This window comes from Argopecten irradians, chromosome 9 (assembly GCF_041381155.1).
Source record: "Argopecten irradians isolate NY chromosome 9, Ai_NY, whole genome shotgun sequence".
In the NCBI taxonomy this organism is placed as follows: Eukaryota; Metazoa; Mollusca; class Bivalvia; order Pectinida; family Pectinidae; genus Argopecten; species Argopecten irradians.
Window position 1 is genome coordinate 4,014,360 of NC_091142.1, and position 23,532 is coordinate 4,037,891.

The 23,532-nt window shown below is 35.8% G+C and overlaps 2 protein-coding genes across 2 annotated transcripts; both read right to left on the reverse strand.

Moving 5' to 3' along the window:
* Positions 1-5,238: 5,238 nt before the first annotated feature.
* LOC138331121 (uncharacterized) lies at positions 5,239-9,518 on the reverse strand. Its single transcript, XM_069278586.1, has 4 exons — positions 8,633-9,518; positions 7,166-8,425; positions 6,312-6,824; positions 5,239-5,809 (listed from the first exon to the last, which is right to left on the reverse strand). The coding sequence occupies exons 1-4, from the start codon at positions 9,039-9,041 to the stop codon at positions 5,544-5,546; spliced, it is 2,448 nt and encodes an 815-aa protein (XP_069134687.1). The 5' UTR covers positions 9,042-9,518; the 3' UTR covers positions 5,239-5,543.
* On the reverse strand, positions 9,509-23,532 carry LOC138331239 (uncharacterized). Its single transcript, XM_069278734.1, has 17 exons — positions 23,451-23,532; positions 22,592-22,692; positions 22,070-22,305; positions 21,402-21,495; positions 21,007-21,126; positions 20,374-20,658; positions 18,631-18,757; positions 17,116-18,280; positions 15,421-16,615; positions 13,845-15,220; positions 13,005-13,701; positions 12,720-12,836; positions 12,267-12,577; positions 12,047-12,154; positions 11,647-11,803; positions 11,087-11,270; positions 9,509-10,247 (listed from the first exon to the last, which is right to left on the reverse strand). Exons 2-17 carry the CDS (start codon positions 22,656-22,658, stop codon positions 9,509-9,511), a joined length of 6,978 nt encoding a protein of 2,325 aa, XP_069134835.1. The 5' UTR covers positions 22,659-22,692; positions 23,451-23,532.

Consider the following 23,532-nt stretch of genomic DNA (forward strand, 5'->3'; position numbering starts at 1 on the left):
ATAAAAAAAACTTACTGAAAGTGTTCATGTGTGTTTAAAGAAATCCACGAATGGAATTATCCGTCCACTAATGTGCCAAATCTTCCATTTCAAGATGAGTAGTGTTTCCCCTTCCGCATGCCATCAGATACAGCAGCCATTTTGGATTGTGACTATTTTGGCGGAAAATGTATATACGAGTCATGTGACTCATGTGGTCATGTGACAAGTCAGGTGACTTCAGTGGATATCCATTAACATTCATCAAAATGAATGAAATAGCATGTCAAGAATCATTCATGAAGTTTTATGCATAACTGATATTCATGAACATTCTTAAAAATGAATGAAACATTTTCATTCATTTTTAAGAATTTTAAATAATATCAGTAATGCATAAAACTTCATGGATAATTCTTGACACATTGACCATGAACAATCATAAATGTTTCGTGGATTCGTAAAAACTTGTGAAGAGTTCATGAGAGCCATTTGATGAATATTCATGAACTTTTTTTCATGAACCACAATCTGCTGATATTCTTGAAAGTTCATAAATCATTCATGGATATTCATGATGTCATGAATACCATCTTGCAGATGTACCTTTCATATCTTCATTTACGCTGTAATTTGGTTCTAAGATGATCAGCTTCATTTGATTTCGGTAAAATCAGTTACAAATAAATATTCTAAGAAATTGAAAATACGATTGTGTCGGAAATAAATGTTATTTGATAACAACCGTATTGCACTACGAGAAAAATGGCTTAAAAATAAGCCGTGCTAAATTCGAGCTAAATATACATTCGTATGTTAAACATCTGATTGGAAAAAGTCAATGAATGGGTTTCTTGACCACTGTCCATGTTTAATAAGTTCCAATGTCGATACACTCCTGTTCCGATGCTTTGGAGATTTCCTTTCCAGAAATGGTTCGCTAAGTTCTACTAATGATTACTTTATTTTAATAAATTTTAAAACAAAATAGCTACATCTCATAAAAAGTAATGTTGCGGCTCGTACCTTATTATTATAATACTAATTTGAACTAAAAATTAATGAGCATAGCATTTCATGAATTGATTCTATGGTCTTTGCTGAACTTCATGACGGAAAGTCTGTCGATATCGCCCATTGTGTTCAAAACATCAATAGCATGATAAAAAATATGCTAACCATATAAGAGAAATAAACGTGCTAGATAATTTGTGTTTATTATCATTAAAACTGAGAATGGAATAAAGATGTACATGTATTATCATTTCAATGAGTAAATTTATTAACATGACAAAATACAGTCATCAATTTCTCTTTTTTATATATCATAACTAGCTTCTAGATTGTTATGTTCACAATGTTCACAAGTCCACGAGGAAAATGAATGCCCACAGAAAATTTGTAAAGTTCCAGGCAATAGGAATAAATCCACATAATGCGTTGTAACACTTCACAGATAGAGTCACAATAGCTCTCCCAATAGATTCTAATATGGCACTGTACAATTCTTGATATGTCTAATTACAGGTCTCATTACAGTTCTCATTACAACTAAAAATAGTTAACAAATAAACACACAGAACTTTCTGGAAAAAGATCACTCTAGATCTCTACTTATAATCAACATGTTTTTAAACATGTATGTTTACACATGATAATATTCTGGAGAGTTATACAACCTAAATTAATGATATGAACTTTATGGGATGTAATGATAATAAAGCTATAGTAGTTATCTCCCTTATCTAATAACTACATGTATTTAGTGTCATACATAACAAAATAATATAAACATAAACATTAATATTGCGTATTGATTTTTTAAAATAGTTTCTGACTTGAAAAATCAAAGGAATTCATGTATGAAATTCAAAAATATTGACATCAATATTAAATGATGCCACTTACCTGGGATATCTTTGGTAGCTACCATGGAAATGGCAACAAGCATCAAAAGAAGAATACAGGTATATATCTCGTTGTACTTCGCTAATGTCTGTTGGCCTTTTGAATGAGGAGTGAAGAATGCCAATCAATTCTCCCAATTTATAGAAAGTTCATTAGCAAACTGTTACCAGTCGTTAAACGCAAATTATCTACAGAATTGCATCATTATGTCATTAGGGATAATTAATGCATTTTAATTGGATGTTTATTGTATTGTTGTTCTTTGATTTCTTTGATGTAGCAACGTTTGATTGTTTATGACAATTAACTGCAAACCAACAGTACATTCCTTTCTTTCAAACCTATGGGTTTAACTGCATGACAACCATTGCACTGAGTCACATCGTCAACAAAATTATTCTTTTCTGGTAAACTGTTAACGTTAGTTTCATAAACAATGTTTGTTTTACTATAAAGATCACAAACAACGGGATTTGCGTTGAACATTTCATGTATGGAGAAATTCGCAGTTTTTTTCGAAATTATTTCATCACGGCGGGATATCATAATTGTAAAATTGTAATGAAAATGTAGAGGTATTAGTAAAACATACTCTTCGATCGATGAATTTAAAGGATAGACATGTTTTATCCTCAGGATCACAAACGGTTTTTATATTATAATATACAATATACTCGCGTTTTACAACATGTTATGACCCTCAGTTAGAATGTCCCTACCTTTAATATAAAGGAATTGGGTTTCGCTTTTATGTCAACCATGCTTGTATGGAGTAATACTCTATTATATGAGGCCCGCTATATTTGTTCCTAAATTCTATGAAAACTAAGACGACTTGTAATGAGTACCGAGATGTAAAAACGGCTACGTGTTTCTGAAAAAATAGCCCCTATACACTGCATAAAACATTTTCATACTCAAGTTCAAAGTACTTTGCAGTTATGGTAAACAAACTCGGCTCGTATTTGTGTATAGTGAACAAGCCTAGAAAATGAAAATGTACGCTTAGCCTAATGAAAGAATCGTATAATATTGACCCATGCAACTATTGTTGGTTAAATGAGTATCAGCATATTATTTATGTTGTAGTTATGTTTATGCATCATTAATGACATTGCTGCTACTATATCTGTCATGTTACTCGTCATTTATTTGTTTTTTTTTAATTGATGTTGTAATTAATATAATATATAAAAATGCTTAACATCAATAATTTTGAAATCCAATCCACTAAGTAAATGTATTAATACAATTACAATATTTTCACCGTGAGAGGTTTTGGAGAAATATGGCGTTTTGTTTACAATGGTGATGCTAAACAATCAATAAAATCAAATCTATAAATTCGCGTTTGTCGTTTTTCGTTTGCGTTTATCTTCGATAGCGTGCATTTTTCGTTTTGCCTTTTTCGTTTAGTGAAACGCGTTTTTCGTTCTTCGTTCTTCGTTTTTCGTTTGCGTTTTCGTTCGTTTGGGTTTGGTTTTTCGTTTTCGTTTTTCGTTATGCGTGCGTGTCGAGGGAATGTTACACGCATTAAGTACTGTAGAAGGAAATGGAATGGACAGACAAGCAACTATATGATGTCTCACAACATACACAGTAACTCACACATTAACATATCTATTTTCTTTTATTTTTAGATGGAATTGTTGACATCGCTAAAAGATGCTTCATGGTTCGACCATATATATCCATTTCAATGCATTAAAGTTACTGGTCGGGCAACACTTTATTGCACCTCGGACAGAAATATCCCGATATGATTGGCAGAGAGCCGTTACATGGTGACCCCCTAACACTTTATCGGCGGTCAGTAAATTTTTTATGGTACAAAATGGCAGCTGTTGTATTTGCTTCAAAATCTAAACATATTCAACTAACAATTAACTTAAAATGTTTTGATGGCCAATGAAATCCGTTGTTACAAACCTTACCCATAAAGCAATTATCGAATGTATCTATTTTTACCACATTTATTGAAAATTTAAATGCATTTTATTAGATATTTATTTCTAAATTATCACACGCATATTTAAGATATCGCATAGATATATTTAAAATATCGCACATATGCCTAAGTAAATATCGCACATATGTATATTTATCACATATATATTGACGAATATTTAACATGTAATTTTTATTGAATATCTATATATTTTTTTTAAATTTTGTAACGTTTGACTTACACATATCTGCGCTACATTTACTATGCATCGATTTAAATTCAGCATAATAGATACTTTTTGATTCATTTACATAAACTGCCAATTTAAAAACGGTGTTGGTAGCTCGATAGGATAGCTACGACCAGAGTTACCAAACCACTAGTAAAGCTCTGCCCATTGAACTTTATAGCTGCCGCTTTCTTAACAATTGTACAACAATGATAATTCTCAAGTGGTTTGAACATAAGTATTATCAATTTAAAAAACATGGAATAAGCAATTCGGAGTTACTGACAGATTAGTGACGCGTCCCGCAATATTTGGAAAAAATAAGGCATGAACGAGTCCTTGGTCTGCTGGATGTGATTGATGTACCCATCTGTGAAAGCCACATGAATCTATTCTCTTCTTTCCTGTATTGAGTATAGACAATCCTGAAACTTATGTTTATTATGTATTACATGGACGGAAGAATAAAAGTGATAAAGTGGTACTGCTTTTCTGTAGTAAACTAAACATTACCATTTATAATAACATAACTTTACAGCTCTAAATTATAAAAGGATTAAGTTGAATTGATTTTTTATGTATAATACTCTGAATAAACCGCGAATAAACCGTATATCATATTGTCTATATAGGGATATACAACTATTCAAATCGTGAATTGTATTCATAATATTTTGTTAAAACGACCCTTTCTGTGTGTCCATGCTTATTGAGATTCATCCAAACTTGACTACTAACGATTAGTATTCGATAAACCAAATCATGTCTTATCGTATGACTTCCTTGTTTTCCCATTAAATTATGTCTTTTCATAAATGTTATTTATTACAAACGTGTAATATAATCTATGTGTATTGCGATTGGTTGATTCCGAAGAATGGTACATATGTCTACGTGTTGGAAACGACTTAAAATACTACGAAATTTTGCTACGAAACAATTACTGAAAGACGACACCACATTGATCTGTAGAATTCTGATTCATTACGGTGGGATTATCACCTGCTCGTTTCGATTTGTGCATGTAATCGATGAAAACATCTTTCAAATTTCCTAAATTAAACAGTAAAATTTCAAAGCGGTGTAAGACGACGTCAGACAGTCCTGCATTACGACACCCAATGTATGCGTTGATTAGTAGAAACACAATTAACAAATACGGAAGAAATAACTAGCATGCATTATTTTTTATTGATTAAAAAGCAAAAATGATCGAATAAATTCGTGAAAATTCATTATAACAATCACACTTCTTTGAAATTATATCTGTATCTTATTTGTTTCCATTCTGTACAAGAACGCTGATTAACGTTATTTTATCCTTTTATCCTTAGCTGGTATATTTTTGCTATGTACATGATCTAATATGTTATGAAGATACCAAATGTTACATAAACTTATAAAAACCAACAATTATGTTTCGGTTACAGCAAATATCAAACAAAATATCTTTATACAAATCCCAACTGCTCTAGGCATTCAGATTGACACCCACTCACGGAATACTGCTGACGTTTCTGTTACGTATGTGCACGTGATAATGGTGAACACGTCACTTCCGGTATAGACAACTTCAAACACGTGACTGGTTTCCTGTATATATGTCATCCGTATTAGATCGGTTAGTCCCTTTTCTGACCCCAATGTGACGGTGTATGAAGGTTGTAACTCAGGTCGTACATAAAAGACGTCATTCCATGAAACATTTAATGTCTGATTTGTCTTGGTTATTTCGGGGATATTACCTAAAACAAAATCGCAAAAAAATATATGAAACACAGATCAAATATTGTTCTTATATTGTAAATCATGCAGATGAATAGTACTGTTTGCAAAAAAAAAGACAACAACAAACAGCAAAACTAAAGAACAAACTCAATGCGTCAAAACAATATATACGGCATGTTAAGAATATATGAATCAACTGTAAAATTCTCATTGTATGTCGTTTAATTGAACATACGAAAAGAAATTCTTGAATTGTTACAAAATAATTTTAAGTCGCCTTTTTTAACAACTGCAGGTAGATATACAGTTTAATATCCTGGTCTTGAATCAAAGGCTATTCTTGCAAATTGTAAATGTGTTCGCCAAATAGGAAAATTAACATTAACATAACGTAATACCTGCCTTAGTGACTATTTTGGATGAAGATAAAAAAACATTACTGCCGATAAAATTGGCATTGTCAAAGTAAATATATAAGTCAAAGATTGTGTTTTTAGATGGCGAGAATACCACACTTACCCGTGAGAGTAGGGGCATGTCCGAGGACGAGAATAGATGCGTTGATGGCTTCGCTATAAACACCAGCGTAGTTACTTGCCATGACCTCCACAGTGTACAGACGGTTATCTGTGAGACTGATGTCCTCTACCGATACCGAGGTCCGCATCTCCGTGTCCTCCCAGTCCTTTGTAACCTGACCACCCTGGAGGATACGGTATGAATAACCTTTGATTCCAAATGAGTCGTCAATACCTACCCAGTTAAACATAAAAGGTGAACATGGACAGGTAACAGGAATTCCGGCCAATGTTTCAGCTGTTGTTACGAAGGATATTACACCCACTTTCACGTCTGGAGGAAGATAAGAAATAAGTTCCGGTCCAACAGTGGTAAATGTTTTCATGTTAGCATCATTGTAGCAAGTGATGTGAGCGGATATCATTGTACCATGTGTAAGAGGAATCGATGGTGAAACAAACTGTCTGAGTGAGACAGCCATGCCGTCATATATTGGTCTGTTGTCGTCATCCACTGCAACAGAAATACATATAAGGGCACATATAAGGTATTACCGGAATCGTGTAATATTGCGCATGTAACTATAATGTACTAATGCTTATGTTGATTGTCTTATTTTTTGTTTAATAGATCTAGTAGTTGTCATCGATCATTATTGTCAGAATAAGTTTAGTTCCACAACAGATAGCGCTTTTTCGTCTTTAGCGATAAATGATGTGTAACGCTGTGATTAGTCTATATCACAATATGATTACATTACGTAATGAAGCCACATTAACGACGTAATATGTCGATGAATAAGCTGAAAACAATGCACGCTATATACCAAATTTACCGACAATACATACACATACCTATCGCACAGAAACACTGCTTTACTTTACTTTCCGCGTCAGTCACATCCCAAGTAAGGGTGACCTTGGTCATTGTCTTTTCCGATATTTCTCTGTAGTTTATGGTCATCTTTGCATTTGATATTTGTGGTGGTGTGTGATCCACAATAACAGGACTGGCGTGAAAGTGACTCCGACCTCCGGCGTGGTTTTCTGCTATAGCGGTAATATGTACCTCCTGTCCGTGTAGTGCCTCTGTGAAGAGTGTTGATGACCATGGCACAATAACTAACGGATGGATCTGAAACCCACCGCGTGTGGAACCTGCCCCTACAAAAATGTTTTTGATTCCACTTTCTTCGTCTAGTACGTTGACAGTAACGTGAAGCTCCGATGGCGAAACTTGTCGCATAATCACAGAATTGTCTGTGTTGTTTGTAATTTTAATATTATCACTTACATCTAACAGAAGCTGAACTTTAACACTGGTGTCCACTTTGCCCATCCTTACAACAATGTTTCGGTCATCGTTAAAGAGTGACGAACTCAGAAACGATGCATGAACTTCATTAGCATCGAACATATTAGATTGAATGTGATACATATGTTTTTGATCTTCAAACGAAATTTCGACCAATTCACCGTCCTCAATCTCAATAAATACCAAATGAACTCTGTACACAGATGGGTGCGTTTTGTTGACTAGCGGTTTCGTCCAAACTAAAGTGCCGTTTTCTGATTCTAATGTTTCGTTAAACAGATTCGTGTACTCGCACGGTGCAAATCCAGTTGGTGTAGAAGAATCATACATGAATTGAGGCGAAAATATTGTTTCACTTTCAAATCCCGCAGCATCCAACGCTTTCACCGCAAATCTATACCAATGTCCATCTGTAAGATTCATATTCGTATAACGGTGTGTATTCTGTATACCGATTCTTTCAAATTTTAACAGTTCTTGGCTACCATTTCCTGACCTGTCGAAAGCCACAAGAAACGTTTTGATGGCTGAATGACGGTCTGCGAATCCCCGGAACGACACTCCAACATCTTGGTAATTTTGAGAGAGTGAATTATAGAACTTCGCTGTATTAAACACTTCACCTGTATAGGGATTTTCTTGGTCGACCAATACACCATCCGATACAAGCGTTGTATGGAGTCCGATTTGATTTGTAGCCGTGGCGGTGACGTAATATTTTGTTCCTAGAGATAGAGTCAAGTCAGACCAGGACTTTGAAGTGTTCAAACCTACGTCATCAATAGTTATGATGTCATCAGCTGTCAAAACAAATGATGCGGAAGTTCAGTGATGGCAAAATTTGCTGAAAATAGTTAGCAATGTATCAAACAATCAATGAGTGAAGAAGTAATGTATTATAGGTTACTATAAAGCAACAGCTTGGCTATTTTAATAATCATTTATTGACATTTTTGAAATGATAAATAAGATAGCAACCGACTTTGTATGAAACATAAATATCTTACTTCCTGGAATGGTTCCCAGAGACACCAAGAAGGAATCGATTCCACTTTGATGGTCACTAAATACTTTTCCCCAACATGCAGTCAACGAATCCAGTGTCGTGGTAATGTCAAGGTCACGGCCACAAGACCCTCGATCATTTTCTCTGATAAAACTACCTTTCCTTACAGAAGGAGGGGTGTTATCGATTTCAATCGGAAATGACGTAAACACAATAAACTCTGATGCAGACATCCAAACTCTGACGTAGACCAAATAACTAGCTCCATGCTTAAGGTAGCGTTCACCATTCAAACAATGAACAATTGATGTTTGTTTTCCGATGTCATACCACAGATTTTCATACAGGGGATCAAATATTCCAGTTCCAACGGGCATATTAGTTTGTCCTATGCTCCATTCGAATCGCATGATATCGTCAACATCAGACCCGTTTATTGTCCAGCGAGCAGATATACACGCTGAAGACGCAGATATCGGGGTATTTACAGATCCATGAATGACATCAATATACAGTGATATGGAGGAACTTGTGTTATATCTCTGGCACTCAGTGGGTACGTCAACATCGTGACATCTTTGCCCTACAACAGCACACGTACAATCCTTGTTACAGTAATGTACATCACAGGAATGTTTTAGAATTTCCAGTTCTCCATGTCTATCAGTAGGACTTGAGGATACAGCAGTCACTGTCACTTTACCATCTTCACTTTGAAGTCCAGCAAAGTTTTCAGTCCAAACTGTGATTATTAGTAACTGTCCTGCATCGATTGTGTCATTCAATAAGACTTTGATGGTTTCTATTCCAGAGCCTGATGGTGTAAAGGAAAGAACGCCGTCACTAAGCTCAGATCCGCTGTATGTCTTACTAACGGTTACGTGGTACAGCTTACAGATTCCTTGACACCAGATTCCACATCTATGAATCCAGATAAAGTGATGTTTATTGCTGACACTGTAATATTTGATTCAGTTATAGAGTACCAGGTCATCGGCTCAGTGATTCCACCAAGATGAGGAGGAGTTGGGTCTATAGGAAGGCTATTTGACTTCTCAGAAGTACAAAGTCCTGCCTCGTTACAAGCTGTCACTCTTGCGATGTACGTATCTCCTGGTCTAAGCCAGTCTTTATTTGGAAGTGATATACGTAGTTCGTTAATATTCGTTAAGTGGATGTTTTCTACTGGTGTGTGACCTTCGTGATGCGTTGTGATTGAAACGATGTGCTGCACAATAGGACTCTCGGAATCTCGAAACTTCCATGAAAGTTTAAGAACAGAAGGGTCAAATTGATACAAATTGTTTAGTGAGGTGTATCCTTCTTCGGTATGGATAATTGGTTTGGTGACCAGTATTGGTGGGGTTGGATCCACGACGAAGCTGTCGGAGACGCTTTCCGTAGACATTCCAAGATGGTTATCTGCCCTGACGACTACACATAGGGTCTTGTCTAGCGGAAGGGTTACTGGGATAGTCATGTAGTCGGCAAGGAGGAAATTAGTTAAAGGTAAAATGTCACACGCTTCATTGTCAATACTTCGGATACACACTTCGTACCTTCTTATCCCAGATTCCACATCAGAGAAGCCAAACCACTGGGCTTGAATCGTATCTCTGTACCAAAGTAGAACAAATTTTATTTTATGTTACCGAATATGTCCACAACAGGGATATAATTGCATAGCAAAACTACATTACAGATTACGCTTATGAGTAATTGCCACCTATCATTCAGAGGGCACTTTGCAAAAGATACAATGTTGAACGATATTATATATCGTTGCAATTAATGCATCACAATGAAATCTGATGACGTCACGACGACGACGACGACGTCACAGTGTTTACAAATTCCGTGTTGTAATTTCAATGGTTCACAAGTTATTGTCGTACATGTTTTCAATGATTTACATGGATATGAAACTTTTTGACCGCCGGTTTTTTTTTTAAATGAATATTTAAATCAATCAAGCGGTCAATAACATAAATTTAAATTACAATATGTAGAGCAGTTGTAAAGAGTTGTTGAAATGGAACGTTTTGTGTTTATCTGGTGACTATGTACCGTAGTTCGGAAACCTGCTTGGTACTTGATTTATTACAAAGCTATTACGAATTGTAACTAATCACACATGCAGATACATATTATTTGATATAACGAGAAATATCAAACCAAATGTTAAAGTGAAATATGCAGGGAAAGGGTGCATTGAGGTAATTTTTCGAATGGTTCTAATGTAGCACATATATGACGTCATGTGCTACCCAAAAGAACGATAACCGTGTTTTGCAGGCTATTCCCAACCTCTCTGGTATTTGGAAAATAAATGGTTTAGGTGAATAGGTTTATGGTGTATAAAAATATATATATCATGGAGATGAGCACATTTTCTTAATTTTCTTTTGTGGTTCAGAATTAACTACCATGGGTAGTGATTGATTAATTTACTTACGGATGAGGCCAGTATCTGGAGTGATGTCCATCAATTCCTACATGGACGACACTTGGGATTGGTGGAGAGGTGTCTGTAGTAAAGCCGTTGGATGACACAGATGTACACAATCCAGCTCCGTTACACGCTTGTACGTTACAGAAATACTGTTCTCCAGGTACAAGTGTATGCTGCCAGCGTATTACTGTCAAATCAATTTTGTATTTGGTGTATATCATTTCATTATCCTTCTATGGACGTAAAAAATATTTTACTTTTGGTGTAATGATTTAGGTCGTATTGCATTTTATGATTCTGATATTCATATATATCACATTACAATATTGGCGCAGAAAGGAATACATACAACTATGCAAATAGTTCTAAATATGCATTATTCTAATATATCCATGTCAAAACATTTATAATAATATCAGAAAATGAATGCGTTTAGATATTGTACTTATTCTATCGGTATGCAAATATGTTTCGTCACTAATATTGTATAATATATTACCTTCCATAAAGATATATAAGACGTCATATTTTACCTGCCATATGCGATATTATTTCATTCTTACCTGTCTGTGTTCCAGTAGAAGTCATGGACCTGACGTCATCCTCTAACGGCTGGGTACCTAGACCTGCTGTATAATACAACAGTCCGGAATGAGGGTCACTGAATCCGGACCAATGACATCCAGCATGTGTCGTATTAGATTGAAAGTCAATGTCCGGCTGCAAATGCAATACAATAAAAATGCAAAGAAGATCCATTGACTTTATCAAATGTTTCCACAGATTTTTTTAAATTTTCAATTTTCGTCTATAATTTGTTTGCAGTTAAAAAACATATGCTTTGTCCGTGAAAACCATATTGACAGTAATTTTAATAACAATTATATATACGTCAATCAGTAACAGTCGTATTAATTCTTCACTTCATGAAAGAGTTCAGATAATTGCGCAAAATTACATTACCGAATGAACGTCAATCCCATCTTGGACTGTGCCTTTTGTAGGAGGGGATTTATCTATGACAAACGATTCTGACGCTGATAAAACTGACAGTCCCGCTTTGTTTGTCACCTGAATGAAAATCACAAAAAAAATAATCTAAAATAGTCTGCTTCACAAATTGTTTATCTTACACGATAATTGATAGTGTCTTGTCACTCCGAATAACAGAAAAGTTACTCACCAGAATGATAGCATAATAGTCATGTCCGTCATGGTAGTGATAGAGGTCAGTAAATATGGCGCATTTCCCGGAAAAGTTCCGGAAGCTCACGATGTCTGCTTCCGATTTGGTTGATCCAATTCCCACCTGTATCCTATCGATTCCACTATCGTCGTCATCGAAACCTGTCCAATGCACGTGGACTTCTGACTCAATAAAGTCTTTTGACATCAGATAGGTTCCAACATGTAACGATCCACGTACAGGGGGCGTGTCGTCATACAGAACTCCAGGGGAGACAACTGTGATTGTATGGCCCACGTGATCAAATGCTTGTAAATAAAAAAAAATATAAAATAAAAATACACAGCACATTAGTAAGGCAAATAATCAAAATGTATACAAAATAGATTATCAACATGTGATGATTGATGCGTTGTTTGTGTCTAAAATTTGAACTAATAAATGTCATACCGGTAACGGTGGCATAATATGTGGAACCCGGATGGAGATTCGGACTGATGATTTTCACGGAATTCGAATGACCGATTGTCTTCCTGGCAACGACGTCTTCTCCATGTGGATTGCTTCCTTTGAAATAGAGGATATTAATGTTGTGAGAAAATGTATATATCCCAAAACAATAAAAACAAACCATGAACAAAACAATAATATTCAGAATTTTTTTTCATATATATTATTCATTGCGATTCAATGCAGTTTGTCAACATACAGTCAACTGTGATCTTACCATCTTACCTATTGAATATTCATATCTGGATATACTGTCCGGGTATCCCAGGTCTTTGTAACCATGGAAATCCTGAAACCCATCCCAGTGGACCAGCATATGTCTGTTGTTAGTGATGTACCCGTTCTGTGATATAATAATGACGTCACCTTTCTCGGGCGGATTTTCGTCAAAAACGAACCCATCACCACAAGTCTGAAAGGCAGGGAGTATCTGTCCATTTGGAGTTGTATAGCTTTCTATCTCTGCACAGATGTAGTGGATTATTTCGTTTTCAAGTACAATCCCCTGAAAAGGACAAAATCCTCCAACAGTTTGATGGACAGCTACACACAGGGGATTATCGTCACACGTTAATGATTGGTTCATTTTATCCTTCAGTAGATACCACGTGACTTGGCGATCCTCCAATCCAAGTATTATCCCGCCAACACGAACAGGTGTTGCAGAGAAGTCTAGTTCGGCCCCATGTAACGATGCGAGTCTTTTTCCTAAATTTGAAGCGTGGATGAAGTTCATTATTTCCATGACAATATCTGAATCAGAGTCTACCTCGTACAGAGCCGTCTTGTCGAAACTGCCAGGATCCTCTAATACTGTTAAGGGGACGCATTGTAAGCCAGAGGTTCCCAAAGGGCAGTAAAGTTTAACACAAGTAAACAATGTCTGATGAGGATACAGTGGGATCTTGATACACTGCGAGATCTGTGAATAAAGTGATTCATCAAATATATAAACTAAAACGACCAGATCGTATATAATTTATAAAAGAAGAATTTTTACTATATTTCAAAAATTATCATGATCTAAATTTTAACGTAGCAATGTATTTAAAAAACTAAACTCACCATGAAATTGTCGGTTTGGTTTTCAGATATTTGATGTGCAATCCATGATGTAACTTGTAGGGTGGCCTTGTTGTCATGAAATATTCCCCATCGAGTAATAACATCACTACCCCGATCTTTTCTGGATGGACATTCGATATCTGATATTGTTAGGCTTACACTTGAACACGCGTCTCCAGTTTTATGCAAATTAGCCTCTACACTAAACTCATCATACGTAGCATCTGTGACTACAAATCCGTCAGAACTGGTCCATGTCAAGCACATCTCCCGAATACAAGGTCTGACTGAAATAATAAACCGCCCGGATCTTAACGATACGTCATTAAAACTGTAGACCGCGGTACTACCAGACGTTTTGCCGTACGCCAATGTCACGAGATCGGTTTGTGATATATTGTCACGTGATAACACCCGGAGTTCTACTTCGTAATGTGATACATACTGATGGAAAGCATCATTGTTCCAGTAGACTGATACGCGATTAGATGCAAACATGACGTCTCGATCGATGACGCAGTCAGCAACGTGTAATCTGACATGATAATTCTTTTCGTCATGGGATGACATGTTGAAGCGAGGGGAGCGAACCATCGGTGTAAAAGCTGTGTAATATAGTTGTTTTATCTGTCTCTGAGTGTGAATGATAGCTTCTTCGCTAAGAATGGAAACGCTCTCGTTTGTAATTAAAGTATACGTATGTCCTATATGGAAATTTGTGTCGGTTGGAATAAAGGTTATTTTTTTTGTAGAAAACACGGTTTCTTTTAAAATGTGTGCGAGTCTAGAGCATCCTTGTCCGTCATAAACCTGTAAAATTGAAGAATCAATATCGTTTCCGTTGACCATAGTTAAACCGTCCGAAATTCCGACCCTTTCCCCTCCTGTTGACGACGCTCGGACTGTTGAAAAATACTGTGTATAATGGATCAGGTTAGTAACTGTATCACAATGAACGCCGGTATTTCTTATTTGGTGAAACGAAACCACGTCATCAGTTCCAGGAGATTGTCCAATTCCGAATTCATATGAAACACCGCCATGATGTTCAAATCCCTCCCACGCAACACAAACTTGAGATGACGCTAATGCTATATCGACGTCATCGTAGTTCTTGTGAGGGGAGATGTTACCAGGTGTGATGTCAAAAACGATCCCATGACCAGGAGGCAGAATCGATGGAAGATAGAATGGTTCGGTATCGACAGTACAGTAATAACCGGCGTTATTAAAGGCATAAACTTCAATATAGAATTCACATCCTGCATGGATGTCGTAGGCTTGTATATCTGACACGTCAATGTTGAAGCACTTACTTACATTACATCCAGTGTTAGGAAGAGGGATAAATCCGGATACCAGTGTCCCATCACGACCTGAAAAAATAAAGGCAGACACTAACCGTACAATGTTTGCTGTGACTTTGATAATCAGTATTGGGAACTACAGCTTCATATATTTGTATCTTTATCGGGTTGCTCTATGAATGTTCAATGCTATATTTTCTGTGAAATAAATGAAGACGAAATATAAGTAAGGAAGAATGAAAAGATAATTAGGAAGTAAATGCATTTACCTATTCGGTAGTAAAAAGACGATATGTCCTCATGTTGATCGCTATCATAAAACTCGTCACTGGTCCAGTTGATAAATAAAGTGTCGTTATGGATACTTGGTAGCAGTGTGCTAGGACAGACGGGAGGGGACTCATCAAGTAGAACCGGACCGATTACAGCCGTCGTACCAAGGCCGGCACTGTTGGTAACTCTGATGAAGATGTAGAACTCATCCCCGTTACTAAGGCCAGTGTGTCGCTTCTTGTAGAAGTATTTGTTATGGGTTTTAACGTAATCGATTACATCTGGGGAAGATCCACAGTTTTTTGTCGAACCTACACCAAAAAATGCCTCGTGAGTTTGGCTTTCACCCTCGATTATATCCCATTTTAGATTGATCAGATCGATCGGGAGATATATAGTACCGTGTGAAGCACTTATGTTGCAGGTCGGAGAAACATCGTGTGTTATATCCGGGATGTCCCCGGGAAGACTCGAGACAAAGTCATTCGTAGTAGAGTTCTTACACTTTTCACGGCACTCAGTGTCACGTATTTCGTGTTTCGTTAAGTTTGCTGTGATGAACCAAGCCCTACCATCCGAACAAAGAATAGTCTCTCTCATAGTTGCGCTCTGTAACGTAAGATTTACCAACTTTGGTTTAGTCCTGTCCAGAACGATGCCATCCGAGCAAACAGGCTTTGACGGTTCCATGGCGTTGTTAAAAGCCACTACAGTCACGTAGTACTTACCGTCTCCTGGTAGAGAAAGACGAGATGATGTTAACGTTGTCTCCAAAATAGAATTATTAATACTCGTGACATTGATGTTTGATCGTACAAAATCTGTAATTTCCAAACATTCCGTCGACAGTCCGACCTTATACAACTTTATACCGCTCTCATGATCAATGAATCCGGCCCAGTTAACGGTAATGTTGACCTCACTAGTGTAGTCTATGTCTGGTGACCCGACCGTCCCTTCCATCACAACCCCCGGGGCCGGCGGCGAGTCGTCAGCCAGAATTTCTAAATGTTCTACAGAGACAAGTTGAGCTATATTGGTAACTGTTATGGTAAAGTGGTACTGGCGGTTGTGATTTCCTTTATGGGTGTGGTTATGGACGAGTGAGTTCAGATGGAGCGTGAAATTGTTAAAGGAGCAAACTCCTACGGAAGGACAGTAACAGGTCAGTACAGCATCCGGACAGGTTATCTGAAATATAAATTTATTTTTCATATCAGAGAATAAATCCATAAGACCTGTTTGCGATTAATTTATATTTGTGGATTTTGTAATTATAGAATTATAGTGAATAGTAACGTTAACATTATAAAAGCAGTTTCTTAAAAAGAGTTCCCAATGAGGAAAAGCCATCGACAATAATTAGCATTAGCTGCTTCATAATATATCAAAAATCATGTTTCTTTAATAAAAAATTAAGTGTGGATAAACTTAAGACATGCGCAAGTTGAGTCAGGATCCTTAACAAGTTTTCTATAACTAGGTCTCAATTTCCAAATCACGATTACAATGAATAGAATTAACATGCATTTGGATGGATAAATATTTCAGCTATTATGACTTTCAGAAAATCTGTCAGTGACACTTAAGGCAATAAATGATAACAAGGAGGACTTATAAATAGATTCGTCAATCATCTGAAATAATGTCAGGACGGGAAATTCACACGAAAGAAGGGATCGGATACTTACATTTGGACCGAGTCGCTGTATACCAATGGAGCCCAGTCCAATATCCCTTCCTCCAAAAGTTGTACCAAGAGACCAGTCTACAGAGTAAATACCACTGTGGATATCGGAAGCCTCGAATGTGAGAATCATTTTAGACAAGTCGATACTGTTATGTACAAAGAGTCGCTCATATCCGTTTTTCTCAAGCCAAACATCGACTATGTCAGGTCCACTGGAGTCAATGTAAGTAACGAGGGTGTCTGCATAGGTATGGGTCATCACATCTTCTGCTACTAAATCTAAACGATAAGTTTCTCCATCAGTGAGTTTTGGTAAGACACATAATTTCTGTGATGTGAAGTCAGGAACGTCTGTCTTATTTATAACTATCCCATCCCGTCTTAGTGTGTAATAAAACCTCGTGATGCCGTGGACATTTTCAGTTCCTGATACGGGAAGCATTCCAGTTGTTTGTTCGTAAACACCAGAGATCAAGCCATGTGAATCGTTTCGAATTGGGTTAAGAAGATTCAGTGTATGGAATTTGTCGTTGTAGTATTTGTCAGTCCAGGAGTAACATATCTGTCCATGGTTCGTTTGCCACTTGTGGTTCGTTTTCTGAGAGGCTGTCGTGGAATATAATATTTTGTCATCCCGTGCCTTTACTGTTGATGAGTTGTCAAACATGACGAATCTTCGAGCTTGTCGCACATTGTTAGCAACGTCCGTCACTTCTAATACTATAGCGTACACAGCAGGATTTGGTAAATTCGAGGGGATACTGATATTTACCGGAAATAACCTCTCTTTTTGTACTGCTGGTATAACAGGAGTCATTCCAATGTCCAAGAAATCAGGTCCTGATTCTTTAACTTCATACATGTTAACCACGTATGTGTGTATACCGGAAGCGAACTTTGGATTTCCCGGTACAGGAGAGGGGTCATCCCAGCCTGTGAAGGTCACTGTGAAGTCCTGACTGGTCAAGATACGACTGGTCGTGTCCAGTGGTTCCGTACCACAAGAGGAATGTTCCAGGCAGTGTTCTGGTGGGGCATCGTCATACCAGTAGCATATATCCCTCACAGTGGACGTTTTCGGGTACTGAACGGATTGCATGGTATTAGGTAGGACATTTTTAAAATTTGCATGACCTCCTCCGAGCACTTCAAGTCGTAGACAAAGCCTTAAACATAACGTTTAGATGACATGATACAGTTACAACACTTAACATTATCTTGCGCAGCACATGTACTTATCTATATGTATTTATATCATTTCTGAATATATTGCTTGTCATATTTTATCGTAATATTAGGAAACAATCATCCGGAACGCAAATACTAGAAGCGATTTAAAAGTATTACTCATTTTTGTACCTACTGGAGCTACCCTTCATGGCCCAAGGAGGTCAGAACAAAGACTTATACAAACTCTATTCACCATACCTAAAACTCTTTAAAATTTTCAGAAATCAAGATTTTTTCAGATGATATTGTAATTAAGAAATAACAAATGATGTTTTTAATATTTGACCTTTGTCCGTTTCTCAAATCGCCGTTACTGATCGGATTGTCCATCGTCTTGTTAAACGTCAATCGATGAGCGGGGTTCTTACTTTCCTTGTCTTCCCTTAGGACAAATGTGGTATTAACCTCTGAGCCTATATGAATAAAAAAAGAGGTTACACAAAGATTGTTGGCATTGAAATTATCGCACTCAACTAAGGTAACATAGAAAGATAAAAAAAGAGCAAATTGTATCTTGATATATGTCGTTTTACCATGCAATATGCTATGTACATGTACAAGTCGTAAAACGTATTTATCGTATAAACGATATCTTGCCATAAAGTATCCAAAAATGCTGATTGAAAAAAAATGTCGGTCATGCCATTAAATTTAATTTTTTTAATTTTTTTTAAACTGATGACATTTACACACTTAAAATGTGTCCGTTCAAACATTTTATATATATAGATTGAACAGTGTTTTAATTGCGTTAAAGGTGGTATGAACGCAACGGGATACAGACATATTCAATGTTCAATCTTTATATTTACATAAATAAGTCTATTTTTACGTCAAATTTAAAACGGTGATGGTTGCTAAGTTCGGTAACTACGGTAGTCAGGATGACCGAAGATATAGTTCCGTTTGTTGAATGTTATAGCTGCAGTTTGATTTGAAATATAACAATGACACCTTTAAATTATTTTTAAATTGCGTTTCTTTCAATTTGATAATGTATCAATAATATCAATTTCGAATAAAAATTGAGATAACCGAGGAGGAACGACTACCGGTATATTTATCGTTGTCAGGGTAGTGATGCGGTCCGAAGTGGAGCGAGCTGCCATATTTGATTTTGAAATAGCCTGTTGATCAAATTGTATGACTGTTGAGCTACTGAATGTTTGCAATGTATGTATCGGTCTACATACGCGATATAGACTAAATTCTTCATAGTCACGACTTTTATTTTATTGTACGGATGGTAGACAAGTGTTTGCATGGTGTGTGACTGACGTAACTATGGAATTCCTCGAAAATTCCCGAGGAAAGCCCCCGGTTGTAGCCCCGACCAGCGATTCTTTTTGTTGTTTATTATCGTTACAATGCTTCAACACATATTCTGTTTTGATGTCAAATACATTTTAATTAGATCTAATAACAACTCTTTATTATTATTTTGAATCCGACAACGAGGAAACTTCGTTTACACTTCATACAGTAGGCCAACCGAGTAGGCTAATGACGAGCATGCTATTGTCTGTGCCGCCTAAGGATAAGTCTTGAGACAAATAGAAGACCGAAATCGTTTTTTGAGTTTATTATTAATTCAAAGCAAATCTGTCATCTGTGAAAAGGTAAAATGTAAATTAAGTAATTAAAGTTTATTTAGATTATCATATGACGCAAAATATTACCGAAGCGTGAACTAGAAGTAGTCCGATCCTATTCTGGGTTTGTATTCATACGTCGTTGCGTTTACGCTAATTTGAACGCAACTCCCATCCCGTTGACTATATAGGGGCATATGTAAATATATTTGTATTAATCGTTTGTTTCATGTATTGATAACGTTGTTCATTTAGATGAAATACCTTTTAAACATGAAGACATTGACTAGTTATGTCGAAGATACCAATGAGAGAACATTATACCGTGATCACTAAAGGCGTGTAATATACATAGCTTTGTCGTTAGTTTACAAATGTACACAAAGTGACATTTATTGATTCATTTGTCAAATTGTTAATGCAAAGCGCTGATTTACCTGTCAAAGATTTTTTCACTATGTGAAAATATACGTCGGTGATACCAAATACAGAATCATTGACGTATCGCGATCGAGGCTTTGTGGAATCCAGGTTGTGGGATGTATTCAATAAAAGATCAAAATCTGTAATGGTGTCCACCTTCTTCACCTGTATGTTTCCGTAAAAGTCCCTCTGATTGGAGCATGTATTCGGTTGTCCGTGTGGCACTTGCGATCTTCGTTCGTCATTGTGTTCGTCTGTTATTTTCATTTGGCATGTCAAAGCTTCCGCAGTCCTTGTAACTTGTAATGGCAATAATACATAAAAACTGTTCAAAATAAGCTAACTTAGAAAGTGTAAAAATAGTATCATAGATATAAAATATTTGCATAAATATGAATGTTCATATTAATGTAGGATGTATATTTCATTCTCTATTATGCAGTAATGTTATATCAGTAATCAATCTGGCCTGTCAAAGCTTCCACAGACCTTACAACTTTTGCAAACAACATCAAAATGGTTTAAAGATATAAAATATAAAAAAGTCTGTATTATTATGATTGTCCAATAATGTGTATCCCATTCCTGAACATACAAATGTAATATCAGAAAAACAAATTAAATTACATCTACATTTCTAAACTTACAGGTACATTTGTTTCCGTCGATTGAGAATCCGTCCCAACAGCTTGTACACCTTCCAATGTGACATTCAACTCTCACAGGGTCCAATAGACAATTGTCGATAGGTTGGCTATAGTAGCATTCTGTACATTATAGAAAAAAAGGTGTCTACAATTTTTTATCTACATTATCTTTAAGTATTTGATAAAATGGTTAATGTTCTTTTTTCAATGTATATAATGATACAAATAGATTGTTTATCGATTTAATAAAGCAGCATAAAAGCTATTAATAACGATTATTGTTATCCGTTATTCTTTACTTCTCAACTCGAATTTGAAAATATTATACATACATATACTATCCTGATATTAAGTTTCAATACTGATTATGAATATAATATGTTACAATAGCATACCTTTTGAGGATATCTTTAAGTCATGACTCTCTACCACTGAACAGTTACATTTAAATGTATACTTCAGTCGAGTTGATGCATCGGTTATTTCAATCTAAATCACATGAATGCATATAAGAGGACAGTCGTTTACCGCATCATCTATACAGTTCTCTGGTGGTTTTTGGGACAATGTCTATTCTATAACTTACAGATGGGTAGTGGGCAAAACATCTTAAACATGCTACATAATGGTGTAGCATGTTCTATACATTAAGCAAAACACAGTAAGATAAACATTAGTCATAACATTATCATTTACTTGAAATTAACTAAACAAGATTAACTTATTAATTAACAGAAACCTCAAATGAAATGAAAGGCTATGGTTCGTTATGGCTCTCGGCTATTCTCATGTTGACCAACCATAATTAATCTTTACAGATTCGTTTACGGGTACATTTGATATACTAACATAGTGTCGTATGCAGTGACCAAACAAATAATAACTGATATATATAATTCACATTACATAATATTGAACAGAAATATATTGCACACCTAACTTTAAAGTGCACACTAACTAACGCTTTTTACGAATTAGTGACTACCTGAGACCAATCAAAGTTTTGATTATCTCTGGATTGTATATGCTAATGATCATATTCTACATTTCCATATATACATACATAATCCAAAAACCATCCCGGGTTCTTCCCACGATTGTCCCGGTAAACGGTAATTTTGTTTATTCTTCCAACGTTGGCCTCCACGTCTATATAGTTAGTTCCGTCTACTTGGAAGTTATTGCCAAGATATACAGAACTTGCATTGTTCGTTGTTCCCTCTATATCCATACTCACTGTAGCACGCGTGTCAGCCCAATATATAGTTCCAGTTTTTATTTTAACGTGTAATGTAACACCTGAAGTATTCAAACGTTTTCAGATTTTGAGACGGAACAATCTATATCATATTATATTTCAATAATATAAAGACTGATATAATTTCTTTCTTGTAACTAGCATTTTCATTGGCTTACAAAACATAGTATTATGTCATAGCGAAAATTGCGGAATTATATTTAATCATTGCGACTAGCGTAAACATATTTTTGGACCTATACCACACTTATCAAAGAGTACTCATATTTATCAAATTAATAAGAGATGAATAAAGTGTAATAAAATGTCTCTTAAAATGCTTCTTACCCGTTACTGCTAACGAAATAGAAAGAATCACGAAAACGCCCAACGTCTGGGCAACACTCGCCCCCATTATTTAGCATCGGCTTAGTCACGTAGTTAAGTACCTAAAACAACAAGCAATGACCATGAATAATTACCACCAAATAGTAACCACCACTATATATTGAATAGGACATTTCATTTTTAAACCTACCGAGATAATTTGATGAATTGATTTATTAATACGATATATAAAAGGAAACCGATAATAAAATATTACAGTGAAATCAATATCATGAAAGCTTAATTCATCTTATATATCCAATAGTACAGTGTACTTACCTCCATACAAAGGGTCTCTGTTGACAGCATGATATGACGGGATTTCCATATAGGTTATACTATTACGTTGTGTATATTTCATTTTTTGTTATTATTTCTTTTGTCGAAATTATTTCATAGAGGAGCTGATATCAATTACTATATGGGATCGATGTAACCAAATTAATGTCATACTATAGCATGCTATATGTAATAAAATATAAATCATTTAATATTCATATTTATCAATTACTAAATTAATTTGTTAATCTTAATTATTATTAAAATATTTGAGTTTCTGTTACAGAACATGTACAATATTATAATACTATATAAATGTATTATAAATATATTGTTATAAATATATTAGATAGTAAACTACAAAAACAAAATATGATGTACTGATTTGCATATTAATGAGTGTATATCCCTGTAAGCTGCTTGTTTATTTCTTTTCCATTTACATATGCAAGATAGTCTTGGTTAATCATGCTAGTAAGAAGTATAACCCAACTTGCCAAATACCAGTATCAATACACAATCAAGCAATCGAGTAACTCACCTCTTCGCTCAAAACTCAATAGATTATAACGACTGTGAAGTTCAGGTGCAGCCCACCCGAATGCTTGCGAATGTTTCCGTTT